This window comes from the organism of the source record quoted next, unplaced genomic scaffold (assembly GCF_019419815.1).
Source record: "Pyrus x bretschneideri cultivar Hongxiangsu unplaced genomic scaffold, Pyrus_bretschneideri_v1 Contig2, whole genome shotgun sequence".
NCBI classification, from domain to species: Eukaryota; Viridiplantae; Streptophyta; class Magnoliopsida; order Rosales; family Rosaceae; genus Pyrus; species Pyrus x bretschneideri.
In genome coordinates, this window is record NW_025999501.1 from 13,039,061 (window position 1) to 13,054,269 (window position 15,209).

Genomic DNA, 15,209 nt, shown 5'->3' on the forward strand with positions numbered 1-15,209 from the left:
TGTTGCCGGTTACCTTCACAATGTTGTTTATTAAAACTGAAGATGTGTAGTTGGGAAGAAAGGGAATAGGATAAAATCTCAAAGGTTGTTGAGAAACTTTGTGCAGGGTAATTTGTGTGTTGATTTGGAGATGATTGAATGATGCACTCCCTTCTCTATTTATAGCAATGAACCCCCCTCATGGCCGAACTAAAGATGTACTCGAATTAGAACTCCTCATCCCAATCTGATCAGGTTTCGACCAATCCTAACTCCTATAGGACTTTGAACCACGCTCTTTAACAAACCAGATTCATTCCTAATTCTAAGCACCTTCAGCTTTAAGACTCTTTGTTGTACTAGGGTTTGATTACCTTTCCTTTATCTAAACCAATCTTTCTCGCAACAGGATTTGGCCGACCTTGATTGGATAGGGAACGACTCTTAGCTTGGCCCAAAATATTATTTTGGGTCCAAACGGTAGCACAAGAAGTCTGATTAGGATTTGAGTTCCCTAAAGAAATTGGATTCTTTAAAGAAATAGGATTTAATTGTAATTATTTATGTTTCTTAGTAGGATTACGTTATGATGGCTATATAAACCCTAGTTACCGGTTGTAATAGTCAAAGATTTCCCTAAAAGAAATAGTATTATTTTTAAAGAAACAGGATTTAATTAGTTTTCTTTTTCTATTTGGTTTAGGATTTCCCTTCGCTTGTTATTTACGTTTCCTAGTAGGATTAGGTTTATGATGGCTATATAAACCCTAGTTATCGGCTGTAATATTCATCAATTCTATCAGTACAAATTTGAGACTTGCATTCGGCTGCAAATTCAAGAAAATATGAAGGTGCTAGCTGCATACTTGTTGGCCGTGTTGAGGGGCAACACTGCCCCTTCCGCCGAAGATCTCAAGGACATCCTCCGATCTGTTGGCGCTAAGGCCAATGGTGGCGGGATTCAACTTCCTTCTTCGGGAGTGGAGCGTAAGGACATTGCAAAGCTAATTGCGTCTGGGCAGGAAAAGATGGCCTCCGTCCCATCTACTGGTGGTAGTGCTTGTTAAATCTGAGTTTTGTCAACAGAGATCTTTTGCAAGCTATGAGAAATCTCGTTAATATTAAATGAAGAATAAATAGGTTTTATATAAGCCTTACACAGTAACTGAATGAAAAAACATGCAGCCCACGTTGAACATAAACCTAAACGTGGTAGAAGACTAAGTTTGAAGGAAAAACTGATCCCTAGATTCTAGGGTTTATTTCACCATGCAGTTGAAACTGCTTACATAATTAACCCTAAACTTACGTAGTGGATAAAACCACTACTTCTAACATTCTCCCTTAAATTGACTGCTAAGTAATCAGTTTACATTTGATTCCAAACACATTCCCATAGACTCCCGCAACTTCAGGAAGGTATCAGTCTTCAATGGCTTGGTTAGTATGTCTGCTATTTGCTCCTGAGTGTTGCAATAAACCAGTTGCATAGTTTTATCCTTAATCAGCTCACGAAGGAAGTGGAACCGTACATTTATGTGCTTGCTTCGACCATGCAGCATAGGATTCTTGGAGAGCTTTATTGCTGAATTATTATCACAGAAAATCGTTGTAGAAACTTGCTGAACCTGACCTAAATCCTTCATTATCCTCCTTAACCAGGTTGCCTGACAAGCAGATGAAGCTGCTGCAATGAATTCAGCTTCAGTTGTTGATAGTGTAACCATCGGTTGCTTCTTGGAAGACCAACACACAGCTCCTGAACCTAACATGAACAAATATCCTGATGTACTCTTTCTATCGTCCAAGTCACCTGCATAATCAATGTCTGTATAGCCTCTGAGCTCAGCATGTTCTTCCTTTCTGTAAAGAACTCCAAGGCCGATCGTGCCTTTTACATATCTCAAAACCCTTTTTGCAGCTGCCAAGTGCATTTCTGTTGGACCTTCCATAAACCTGCTAATTAAACTCACCACAAACATAGTGTCAGGCCGAGTGGCTGTGAGATACATGAGACTCCCCACAATTTGTTTGTAGTAAGTGCTATCGACCCTCTCACCAGTCAGGTTCTTCGTTAGCTTGGTACCTGGAACAATAGGATTATGCACTGGATTGCAATTCCCCATATTAAACCTCTCCAACACTTCCTGAGCATATTTCTTTTGACAGATGAATATTCCATCTGGTTTCTGCACTACTTCAATTCCAATGAAGTATCTCATCTTACCAAGATCAGTCATTTCAAACTCATTCATCATCGACTGCTTAAACTTATTGAACATGCTTTCATCATTGCCAGTATAAATGAGATCATCAACATAAAGACAAACAATGAGAATGTTACCTCCATCTCCTGCTTTGATGAACAAAGTGTGTTCATGGGGACACTTCACAAACCCTTCCTTCAAGAAATAAGCTTCTATACGACTATACCAAGCACGAGGGGCTTGTTTAAGTCCATATAAAGCTTTCCTTAATTTGTAAACTTTATGCTCCTTACCTCTCTGCACATACCCAGGTGGTTGTTCCACGAATACTTCTTCGTTGATTTCCCCATGTAAGAAAGCACTTTTCACGTCCATTTGATGAATTGTCCATTCCCTTTGAGCAGCAAGCGCAATCACAATTCGAATGGTATCTAACCTAGCCACATGAGCAAAAACTTCAGCATAATCAACCCCATATTCTTGAGCATACCCCTTTGCCATCAACCGAGCTTTGTACTTGTCCACCTCTCCATTCTTATTCAGTTTAGTCTTGTAAACCCATTTAACTCCAATTATCTTCCCTCCTTGAGGTAGATCTGTCAATTCCCAAGTGTTGTTCTTCTCAATAGCTGCTACCTCGACATCCATAGCTTTTCTCCATTTGACATTTTTCACAGCTTCATTGTAATGAACTGGATCAATACTTGCAAGAAGAGCCAAATGCACCGTGGCTTCCTCTTCTTCAAATAAACCTTCTCCTGTCACATAATCCCGCATCCATACTGGCGGATTTCTAGGTCTTCTTTCTTCTGAACTGGATGAATTTGCTTCTGAGACTTCATCTGATCCATTATTGTTGCTTGTATCATTGTCATTTCCATCGAATCCATCTTCATCTCTTCCCTCACTGTCAACCTCATTAGCTTCACTTGTTGTGTCTTCATCATCATCCCATTCCAAATCTACTATGACAGCTTCATGATGATGCTCATCCCATACCCAGTTACTGTTCTCATTAAACCTAACATCATGACTAATTATGATGTTCTGTGAGACTGGTTCAAATAGCCGATAGGCTTTGGACCCTTCGTTAACCCCAAGTAACACACACTTCATACTCTTATCATCCAGCTTGGTTCTCTTGTTGTCTGGGATGTGCACATATGAAATGCACCCAAAAACCCTGAAATAACTTACTGACAGTATCGTACCACTCAAATGCCTCCTCTGGTGTTTTGTTTTTTACTACAAGTGTGGGATTTCTGTTGAGCACATAAACTATCCAGTTTGCTGCTTCAGGCCAAAATGTCTTTGGCATCTTCTTCTCGGTTAGGAAGCTTCGAACCATGTTCATGATGGTTCGATTCTTACGCTCAACTACTCCGTTTTGCTGTGGGGTGTAGACTGCAGTTAACTGTCGTCGAATCCCATTCTCAACACAAAACTCAACAAACTCATGAGATGTAAACCCCCCTCCCCGATCTGTGCGCAGACTTTTAATGCTTGCATCAGTCTCATTCTCAATAAGACTTTTGAAGACTTTAAAAAATCGAAAAGCTTCTGACTTCTCTACCAGGAAATAGACCCAAGTCTTGCGAGTAAAAATCATGAATAAAGGTCAGTAGATACTTTTTCTTACTGTTGGATGCATGCTTTATTGGTCCACATATGTCTGCATGAATGAGTTGTAGACTTGAGAAGCCCTCCAGGTACTCCTTTTTGGAAAGGGGTCTCTCGGCTGCTTGCCTATCATGCAATTCTCACACACTCTTGAGGTGTCCTTTATCTGAGGCAGTCCACTCACCATCTGCTTCTGTTGGAGAGTCTTTAAGCCACCAAGACTCAAATTCCCATAACGACAGTGCCACAGCTGAACTGGATCATCTGTGAGAGCATCGAAACATGCCTGGACACTGAGATGATGCTGAGCAATAATAATAAACATGCGGTTTGCAGCCATAATGGTCTCCATGATCAGTCATCTCTCAGGGTGATAGATCTTGCACCTTCCATGTTTAATGAGAATAGCAAGACCTTTCTCCTGAAGCTGACCAATGCTTAGAAGGTTGTTCTTCAAAGCAGGCACATAGATAACCCCTGTGGTCACCTGAGTCATCCCACTCACTTGTAGTCTAATGTTTCCTTTCCCCAAAACAGTCATACTAGTATTGTTCCCTAGTTTCACACTTTCTTTAAAACTTTCATCAAAGTCAAAAAATAGCTCCCTCTTACCATACATATGATTGCTGCAACCCGAGTCGAGGAACCAAATATCTTCTTTGACCTCTGGAGCATCTACATACGCCATTAGCAACATCTCTTCACTAGCCTCAGCATAATTGAGCTTTGCTTCCTTGTCTTTCTTAGGACACTCATACTGAAAGTGCCCTAATTCATGACAATTATAGCACTCAATTGTTGACTTGTCAAAGGTTTGTCGACCTTTCCCTCTGCCTCTTCCACGAAAGGTTCCTTGACCACGTCCTCTTCCTCCAGAGTTCTCTTCATACACCACCTTTAGTGCTTGCTCCTTCATAACATGTCCGATCATCCGCTGTTCATGTACCAATAAACTGCTTTGCAGTTCATCAATTGAAAGAAGATCTAAATCTTTGGATTCCTCAATTGAACAAACCACATAATCATACTTAGGAGTCATCGATCTCAGAATCTTCTCAATAACTTCTACATCTGTCAATATGTCACCGTTGATTCTTCTCTTGTTGGCTATGGTCAGAGTTCGACCAAAAAACTCATTCACAGTCTCTCCTGTCCTCATGTGAACATCTCAAACTCCTTTCGAAGTGCCTGCAACTGTGCTCGCTTGACATGAGCAGTCCCTTGATACTTTTGCTTCAACGAATCCCAAATCTCCTTAGCCGTATCCTTGTTCAAGATTGTTTCCGAAACAGCTCGATCAATTGCTTGAAACAAATAATTCTTGGCCTTTAAATCTTTCAACTTTTGATCCTTAAGCACCTTCCTTTGCCCCTCCGCCAGTGAGGCTCCTTCTGCTGCTGCAGTGATTCCATGCTCTACAATGCTCCAATACTCCTTTGAACGTAGAAAATTTTCCATAAGCATCGCCCAATGGTCATAATGCCCATCCAGTTTTGGAATGGATGCTTGCACAAAACCACTTCCTTCTCCTGCCATATTCTCGTATATCTTCACTCAAAAATTACTCTATTTCAAGTTTTAATCAGAAGCCCCAGGTTGGGGCTCTAATACCAAATGTTAAATCTGAGTTTTGTCAACAGAGATCTTTTGCAAGCTATGAGAAATCTCGTTAATATTAAATGAAGAACAAAAAGGCTTTATATAAGCCTTACATAGTAACTGAATGAAAAAACATGCAGCCCACGTTGAACATAAACCTAAACGTGGTTGAAGACTAAGTCTGAAGGAAAAACTGATCCCTAGATTCTAGGGTTTATTTCACCATGCAGTTGAAACTGCTTACATAATTAACCCTAAACTTACGTAGTGGATAAAACCACTACTTCTAACAGTGCAGTTGCAGTTGCTTCAACTGGTGGTGGCGCTGCTCCTGCTCTGTCCGAGGCAAAGAAAGAAGAGAAGAGCGAGGAGAACGAGGAGTCCGATGAATTTTGATACTTTGTTGTGTATTTTCAATATATGATATTTGACTTCCTCTGGATGAATTTTGGAGTGATTCAAATTGGAGGATGTTCATGTGTCTCTCAACTTGTTCATATCAAAGTTTCATAATTTTCTACCCAGCGGTTTATTTTTGGCTTATTTGGGCTTTTTGGCATCCCAGATAACGTCTTTTGGGTTTGAGGCCTTCTGCAATTATGTTCGGGACATCTCAAGCTTTAATTCAAGTTATTTTGGGCTTGTTTTGGACTATTGAAGATCAAAAAATGTGGGATTCTTCTTGGCTAGGCAGATTTCCCAAAGTTAGAATAAGAATGTATTTCCTAGTTATATTATGTGGGATTCTTTGTGGCTGGGCAGATTTCCCAAAGTTAGAATAGGAATGTATTTCCTAGTTATATTATTCTATTGTGTTCCTATTTTTTAGAAGACCTTTTAGGGTTTTATTTTGTAGTAGTATAAATAAAGATATTTAGCCATTAGAGTCGAGAGAGAAAGAGAGGAGGAGAATGTACGCACTATTTTGGATTGACGATTCAAATTTATTTTCAAGGTGTTTTCTTTACATGTTCTTAATAATATTCTGTTTTATGATTGTTGGTAGCTAATTTCTTTTCCTAAGACGAGGCCACGAGCCTTAACAAGAATATATAGTTTGTTTTCAATTTACTTATGATATTATGCATGCATGTTTTGAATTATTAATTACCGTTTTAAACTATCTAAGTGTCTTAGTGATTTGCGACCATTAGAATATTTAGAAAAGTAATTTGATGCAATTTTGATCAGAAAGTTCCTTGAAACCGATGCTGGCTTCTTGTGGCTAATAATTGTAATTTCACTTAAGTAGAACACCATGTTTTAAGGGTTGCATGGTTTTTTAAAGGATTTTCATAAAACTTAATGAGTCTTTCATGTTCATATTTGATTTGAATGTCCGGACATGTTGCATGCATAGAAAAACTTTTTGAAAAAAAAACTTCAAAGTGCTATACTGGAAAGCACTTGGATTTCTAATAACGGGAACTTTAACAAAAAGCTCCTGGTACTGTTTACTTTAACGAAAAACCACATTTTTACATTAAAAAGTCAATCATGGTACTATTTACTTTATCTTTTATTTTATCTTTATCGTTAAAACTCAAAATTTTCAAATCATTTTTATTAGTTTTCTTTAAAAACGGTTTGTTTTATATTAGAAACACTAGTTCTTACATATGTGCTTTCTACGTAAGCAAATCTATAGAGTTTATGACATTTCTAAATATTCCAATGCGGTGTATATAATTTTTACTTTTATCTTAATATAATTAAACGGTTCACATGATTTTACAGTGCATTGGTTTCTATGGATCCTCATTCTCTTTCAACGTCTGAGGTGTCAACTCTTTTGAATCAAAAGTACTTTTAAAATGACTAAAAGTGCTTTTAGCGAAAGTTTTTTGAGTTCTAAAAGCATTTCAAGTGATTTGCAAGAATCATTTAAGTGCTTTTCCAGGATTCACTTTTATTTTTACCAGAATTCACCAGAAAGCACTAGATTAGTTCCATAAACATTTTCACCAAAAACACTTTTAGTTATTTTAAAAACAGTTCCAAACGAGCTCATAATTGAATGCCATTATTTGGAAAAACTGTTTGTGAAATGCCTCATAAAGTATGCACAACCTTATTGCCTAAAACTCGGTATTTCTGGCTCCGTAGAAGGTGACATTTTGCAGATGCCATTACATCAAATGGTACTTGATATCAATAATTCATGACAGAAGAATCCGAAAAGGTTTGATATTTCAATTATTCTGAAGAATCTTTATTAGAACAATGCTTAACACAAGTACCAGAGCTTATGAATTCACCCTTTTGAAAATCAAGCTACATCCAAACAGGCTAAGACATTAAAGCATATAAAAAAGCCGAATGTTTCTAACATCCGCCCATGCAGGCTACGCTCCTCACAATTCGCCGTCCCAGAGTTCCTCGATGGTCTTGTAGGCACCGTGCGTGTCGTTGACAAATCCAGTACCTTTAAGTAGCCTCTCCTGCAAGGAATTACAGGGAAACTTTAGCAAAGTCGAATCACAACAGGCTTATAAATAGGCCTAAACCCATTGGATATGTACAACGACACAGATAAATTATACTAGCAGATGCTACAAAACCGAATCTTTTTAAACAGAAATTTCATTCATCATTCAGGCATGATATACACCAAGAAGAAGAAAAGACGGGTGAATTTGGCTGAGTACTTGCCTGCTTTACTTCAGCAAAGTTTGCAAGCAAGTCTTCAGGTATAGACCAGTCAAAAACATCAAAGTTTTCCTTGATCCTTTCCTCCTTTGTGCTCTTAGGCAGAACACTGTGGCCTGACTGTAATCCCCACCGGATAGCCACTTGAGCAGGAGTCTTTCCCAGCTTCTCTGCTGCCGACAATAGGATTGGATTCTTAAGGACATCACCCTTAATGCTACTTGTGCCTGGGGATCCCAGTGGTGAATATCCCTGATATAAGAAATTCATTACAAAATTATACCAGCAAGCAGCAGCGTGTGAGTTTTGAAATCAACGTTTTACTGTATTAATGAATACTCACACTTAAGTGGACTCCCTTGGATTTACAGAATTCATGCAGCTTCTGCTGCTGCCATTGAGGGTGGCTTTCCACTTGATTAACAGCAGGAGGGATGCGCGCCACTGCTAACAGGTCTCCTAGCTTTTTGGTAGAAAAATTGCTAACCCCAATAGCCCTGGCCTTGCCAGAATCATATGCTGCCTCCAGTGCTTTCCAAGTACTGGGAATGTCAGGTTGGTCAAGGTTTTCAGGCTTAAAACCAACTGAACCACTCTTCATCTTGACCGGCCAGTGGATCTACAATAATTTTATGCACGATCAGTGACAAGTACACAACAATTCTTCCAATTTATATGAAGCTACTGAGACTTGCAAGCTTGTTGTATTGCGTCCTTATTCCCAGATACAACACAGTCCAAAACTAACTAAAGCATAAACCAATGTTAATTTTATTTTCGAAGAAATCATTCTATTCATGTATATAATAAATGTCGTTTTGTCAAAGATTTCACATATTTTGTGCTGGTATGTCGAACTCTCATCGGAATGTACGATCCAAATTCGAAACTCATACACTAGCGAACGAGGATATCATATTGTTTGACAAAAGATTATCCTCTGTATGTATCATGTATGCATGTATATACGTATGTACGTATTAAGAAAGAGTATTTAAATGTGCCTAACATACCAGATACAGATCGAGATAATCGAGTTGCAAGTCCTGCAGGGTACTATCTAGTGCCTTTGGCACATCTTCTGGTGCATGATTGCTACACCTGCACAGTGCAGACAAATGTAATTTCAAATTCAACCTTTCCAATCAGATTGTAAAGACTCGAGAGCCAAGAATTCAACAGGAAAACGCCCATAAACAGAACCCGCTACAAACTTTTTCTCAAAAACAAAATTGGGACAGTAAACCGACAATAAGTTGTATATAAAGTTATAAATCTAGTGTTTGGATTAAAAGTTCGTAACCAGTTTCATTCATGTATGTTTGTGGAGTTATTAACATATTGGAAACAGACCAGAGTTTTGAAGTGATCCACAAGTCCTCCCGCTTCACTACACCATCATCGTAAAGCTTCTTCAGAGCAAACCCAATCTACAAAATTCACGAAATTATGATCGGTCACTGTTTCATTGTCACACCAATTAATTCTCTAAACCAGATTAATTAAGCTGATAAGAGTTAACCCCAAATAATAAAAAAATACCTCTTTTTCATTTCCATAAGCTTGAGCACAATCAATATGCCTATATCCGATCTACATTAAAACGAACGTGCAATTAATAATCAAAACTGAACTTTTTTTATTTGTAATTGGAATTCAAAATTAAGCCAACGGAAAATACCTTAATGGCGGCGGTGACGGCAGCAGCGACGACGCCAGGCTCGGCCTGCCAAGTTCCCAGTCCGACTGACGGAATCTTGGCCCCAGTGCTGAGCTCAAAGAACCGAATTGCTTTCGCCATTTTCCGCTTTTTGTGTTTTGTTTGCAGAAAACTTCACACTTGCTACGATTGTAATTGGCTCAGTTCGTATATATAGCGGGAGGAAAACGGCTAAAGGGCAAATGAATCACGTCAGTTTACACACGTCGCATAAAAGGCCAACATTTAAAGCGGAAGAATGCATTGTTTGACCAAAAACTAAACGGAAAACGTCGCGTATTTGTGAGTTTTCTTTTCAGTTTTCACATACAATGTATTATTGAAATCGAAATGGAAATTAATAATATTTTTTGAAGGAAACTTTATTATTATTATTTTTTTAATTTTATACACCGAAGCATATTAGTAATGTAATGTATTTCCACATAACTATTATGGAATTTATTAATTATGAAATTTAAAACTTTCCTTTATATGGGATATGTCAAAAGAAAGAAATTTTATTATATTCAAATGGAAATATTTACATTTGAAGCCAAGTATTAAACAATCATTATGGCTCAAGACCATCCCAATTATGAAAGCTCCCTTCCCAGGCAACAAACGAAGTCATTAGATGCGCTGCCTTGTTGCAAACACAAGGAGCGAAGACAAATTCTACTGACCTCATCGGTTATTTCAAACATTGAACATCAAAGAAAATGCCTTCAATCACATCAAGTTGAGTTTTTCCGTTAAGCAAATGCACATTTTGTGGAAATTTAAAATTTTCCATTTTATGGGAATATGGTTTAAAATGCACATTTTGTACATATTCAATGTGGTTTAAACTTTTCATTTTATGGAAATTAAAAAGTGTCTACCTCTTTGGAAAAAAAAAGTGTCTACCTCTTCGAATATATATAGCACCCACAACGAGTTACGACTTACGAATCTTCTAATATATATCATTCAAACAAATTAAAATACTCAAAATATCAAAAATTAACTAAAAAGAGAGGTTTTTTTTTTTCTTTTCTTAAACAATATATACACTAAGAGGGTGAAGGAGTGAATTTAAGCATATTGTTGCTAACTCATTGCGAGTCTTGGCACACCCCCTCTTCTTTAGTATAGATAATATCGTTTGTTAAAAAAAAATCAATAATAATAATAAAAATGCGCAACCCCTCTTAGTGTAAATAATATTGTTTGTTAGAAAAAAAAATCTATAATAATAATAATAATAACAACAACAACAACAACAACAACAACAACAACAACAATAATGCTTAAATTGCTAATATGGACAAAAGTTAAAAGACTTTCATCAAAATTTAAAAATCAATAATATTTCAATCAATAAACATTGATTGTTAGGACCACGTCCTAAATTTTCCAACTTTTAATTTCATACTCGACGTTACTAGTAGTTGGAATGAGGTACACTTCCAAATTCGGGGGATAAAATGAAATTCTCACTATAAGTTGGGTGTTTTCTTTGTTATATTTACAACCAAAATTAGGGGATGATGTATTCAAACTCTTACCATCGTGTACAAAAATAATTACTTTTAATCAACTGAACTATAAATCATTTGTAAAATTAAGATACTTTTGGTATGTCAACAAGTTCGTAGTATTACTAATAAAGGTGGTTTGAACATGTGAACTAAAGATCTACAAATTCTCTGGTTAGAAGATGCGATTACGAGATAGAGGATCAAGGTAAATAGGGTAGATGAATACATAAGAAGACTTCGAAAGAGACTTAAAAAAAAAAGGAAAAATTAGTATCCGGTCACTAGTTACTAATGTTCACTGACTGAAACCTTATTAGTTTTCAAAATTTGATAAAAGTCCCTACCATTAATGCAATAATGAATTTACATGTCAGTTACATAATTTAGGATTTTAACCTCACACCTTTATTGAACTCCTAACTAATTTTCAATTCAAAACATTTCCAAAAAATAAAAAATAGAATAAGATTGTATCCCTTAATTTTTTATAAAAAGGTTTCCAATTTTTTATTCTTATATGTACCCATTCATGTAATTTTTCAATTTTAATCTTAAAATGTACCAATTCTTAAATATACCAATTTGTTGTATGTAAAATGTAACCTTTTTTTTTTTTTTTTAATAAAATCTATTCAATTTTTTTCTAATCCATTTTTAAACTTATATGGGTACATACTTTTTCTTGATTTGAGAATGTATACATGTCAAGTTTAATCAAAGAAATTTACAAATGTTATTAATCCTAATATCTATTATTTTTTGTGTGGTTTTGAAGAATGTACCCAATTTATATTTACACACACACACACACACACACTCTCTCTCTCTCTCTCTCTCTTGCATACAAAATATATTGGAGAGTATAATTTATATTTTAGTAATTTTAATCCATAAATTATGGTTCTTTTATATTTAAAATCTCATTAATATAAACAACTAGAAATTTCAATTTTTAATCTAAAAAATATAGTAAGCTACATAGAAATACATTATCACATTAATTTCAAGAACTTCAATCAAAAATTGAAAAACCAACAAGGTTTGAGTCAAAGAATATTAATAGTTAAGGACCGCATTCAAAGTGTCCACAAAAAATATATTTAGAGCTGATAAAAAACTTAGTGCAAAATCAAGCACAGTATTGTTCTAACATTCATACATCTAAGGTCAATCTCGGTCAGCCATGTGCCCAGTCCGACCAACGGAATATCGGTACCAGTGTTGAGCTCAAAAAAGCGAATTGCTTTCGCATTTTTCGCTTTCTGTGTTTTGTTTGCAGAAAGCTTCACCTCTGGTGCGATTTTAAATGGCTCAGTTGTTATATATAGGGCGAGGAAGACGGCAAAAGGGCAGATGAATCGCGTCGGTCTTCACATGCATTGTTTGGCCAAAAACTAAACAGAAGACGTTGCGTTTATATAAGTTTTCTTTTCAGTTTTCACATGCAAGGTATTATTGAAATGGAAATGGAACGTCATACTGACGGTGACCGACAATTGACTTATTTTACGTAAGTTACTCTTAGATTGTATTGACTCTTCGTGTTCGGCAGGAATTTTAGTTGTATACCTCAACTCAAAAGGCTTGCTTAGAATTATTTGTAAATTTACATAGAATGTTTTTGTTGAAATTAATTTTGAGTTCTAAAAATATTTTAAGTATTTTTTGAAAGAAGTATCATATATGTGTTTCTTGCAAGAAGTAAGTGTTTTTTCATGATCTACTTTAATTTTTATTAAGAATTGGTTTAGAAAATTTTCAACAAAAATGCTTTCAATCATTTAAAATCACTTTCAAACGAACCCTAACTTTTATATGAGACTTTGGATGTAACAACCCATTCAGAATTTTTACGAAATTTATTTTTTTATTTTTATTTATTTATTTATTTTTTATGTGTTTGTTTTCTTTTGGCCTTGCTTAGTGTGCCAATGGGGGCCCACCCTAGCTTTTTGGTCCCTGGCTCTCTCTTTCTCTCTTTTCCCCCTCTCTTTTCTCTTTCTTCTCTCCTTGTGAAGCTCTCTCTCATCTCTGTCTTTCTTTCCTTCCCCGAGCACACCCACACACATGAAGGACTACCAACTAGCCACCTCCAACCTTTCCTCTCTCTCTCTCTCTCTAATCTCCCTCATCCCTCTCGGACTCTCTCACATCTCTCATCCCTCTTCTTCCTCTGCAAGTGCAGACACTGAGACCACCACCACTACCACCGTATGTTAACAAATCCGGCGAGTTCCATGATTTCCGATTAGGTGAGCCTTGGAGTCACTTTTCTTTGCCTCAAATTGATGTTTGGTTTGATTGCTAAGTTTGTATACTCGTTGTTGTGAAGGATCAACACGAAATCGACTCGGAGTAACAAACCCAGTTTTTCGATGACTTTTGAGTGGTTTTCCAGCCAATTTCGGCCACGGCCAAGAACACCAGTGGTATATTTCTATTCCCCTCCTCCGTAGCTTCAAATCCATATATGGCATGCTAGTTATAATTGTGAAATGAAGCTAATTGGACTCTGTTTATCTTTCTGGCCATTTTTGCAGAAATCAGCTAACCCATGGCCTAAAACCCGGTTGACCAGACCCGGTGGAATATTTTTTAGAATATTCTGTTAGGGAATATTCCTTATGTTGACTTTTACAAAATTTGCTCAGCACCCGCCTTAGGGTATTTTGACACCCTGAGTCCAAATCCGGGTTCTGTTTTCCCAAATTCAATCATTTTAGTAGGGTTTTACTAATTGGTCCCTATATGTGCTTAGGTGTGTTTATCAGTGGCAATTCCGTCCTCCCTAGTTCGAACGTCTCTTCGATGATGGATTATCTGTGAGTGGACCCCTTCTAAAATGCATGATTTTATTACTAGAAATGCATACTTGAAAATCATGATTTTATGGCAACGGTTTATGAAAAGTTTAATGAGTTATTGGATTTACGCTTTATGAAATATCATATTTTATCGAATTTACATTACTGAGATATTTATAAATATGATTTATGATATGATGTTTGAGCTATTGAGCTCCGATGAGATATATTTTGGAAAGATTATGTTCATGATTTTCTATGCTTACTTAGTGGTTATTCATACTTTATGCCTTCAAGCAGGAGATGTAGTGCCTACGGGCGAATGATATATATATGCCTTCAGGCGGGCGATGTAGGGCATTCGGGCAGAAGATTTATATATGCCTTCAGGCAGGCGATGTAGGGCCTTTGGGCGGAAGATTTATTTATGCGTTCGGGGGCGCGATGTAGGGCCTTCGAGTGGAAGATTTATATATGCCTTTGAGCGGATGATGTAGGGCCTTTAAGCGATTGTGATACCACTACTAAGCACACTATATACGATATATGTTTTATGGTAGGCTAGGGTTTTCGGAAAACCTATTAATTATTATGCTATATGAGTTTTCTAAAACTGGGGGTTAGTAGGTTTAGGTTGAAGAATAATTGTTTTCGTATTACTTATATATAAACTTGGTCCACTCATACTTTGTTTTGCGTACCCTTCAGGACTTAGAATCGAGGCGTACAATCCTAGCGTCAGGGTACTTCCGCATCGATATCTTCGAGTCCTCTCAGTGTAGGACCCATTCCTTTGTTCGTACCTTTTCGTAGTATTTCTTCTACAGTATTCTTGATTAGTTGTATGCTCTGAACACATTCCCACTTTTGCATATTCTTTATTAGTAAAATTTACGTGTTTTATTTACGTTCGTTCTTTCTTCATAACTTACATGCATGTTAATATGGCTTCGTCACACTCGGGTGTCGTCCAACACGTGCCTACCCTGATGTTTTTAGAATATCGGGATTGGGTGTGTCATTGGATGTGGTCCTTATTCAACTACAACATAGTGGTACATTCTACAATAGAAGGAAAAAAAAAAAAAACGTATGTGCATATTCAACTACGGCACATGATTAGTAAGCA

The 15,209-nt window shown here is 36.8% G+C and overlaps 2 protein-coding genes and 1 long non-coding RNA gene across 4 annotated transcripts; 2 read left to right on the forward strand and 1 right to left on the reverse strand.

The window, feature by feature from the left end:
• Positions 1–824: 824 nt before the first annotated feature.
• Positions 825–5,789, forward strand: LOC103949474 (60S acidic ribosomal protein P2-2-like; the record flags this gene model as incomplete). Its single annotated transcript, XM_048582957.1, has 3 exons — positions 825–1,041; positions 1,464–1,470; positions 5,699–5,789. Coding segments are annotated over exons 1-3 (315 nt in total), but the record flags the coding sequence as incomplete, so codon positions are not given.
• A 1,787-nt stretch (positions 5,790–7,576) lies between these two features.
• LOC103949386 (aldo-keto reductase family 4 member C10) lies at positions 7,577–9,915 on the reverse strand. Its single transcript, XM_009360498.2, has 7 exons — positions 9,736–9,915; positions 9,597–9,647; positions 9,408–9,484; positions 9,068–9,155; positions 8,398–8,673; positions 8,058–8,306; positions 7,577–7,846 (listed from the first exon to the last, which is right to left on the reverse strand). The coding sequence occupies exons 1-7, from the start codon at positions 9,853–9,855 to the stop codon at positions 7,760–7,762; spliced, it is 948 nt and encodes a 315-aa protein (XP_009358773.2). The 5' UTR covers positions 9,856–9,915; the 3' UTR covers positions 7,577–7,759.
• A 3,398-nt stretch (positions 9,916–13,313) lies between these two features.
• LOC125476608 lies at positions 13,314–14,987 on the forward strand. 2 transcript variants are annotated; one of them, XR_007257910.1, is made up of 4 exons: positions 13,314–13,528; positions 13,609–13,705; positions 13,817–14,098; positions 14,381–14,987. It is a non-coding gene; the product is annotated as an uncharacterized LOC125476608 (long non-coding RNA). The 2 variants fall into 2 exon arrangements; XR_007257909.1 differs by having other exon boundaries at positions 13,314–13,705.
• The last annotated feature ends 222 nt before the right edge of the window (positions 14,988–15,209 follow it).

What these genes read in the sequence shown, in the direction of transcription:
- LOC103949386 (XM_009360498.2), bottom strand. Translation starts at nt 9,855, where the DNA reads ATGGCGAAAGCAATTCGGTTCTTTGAGCTCAGCACTGGGGCCAAGATT. An exon ending in CCGTCACCGCCGCCATTAAG is followed by an intron (nt 9,648 to 9,735) that starts GTATTTTCCGTT and finishes GTTTTAATGTAG; the next exon opens with ATCGGATATAGGCATATTGA. An exon ending in ACTTTGCTGAAGTAAAGCAG is followed by an intron (nt 7,847 to 8,057) that starts GCAAGTACTCAG and finishes AATTCCTTGCAG; the next exon opens with GAGAGGCTACTTAAAGGTAC.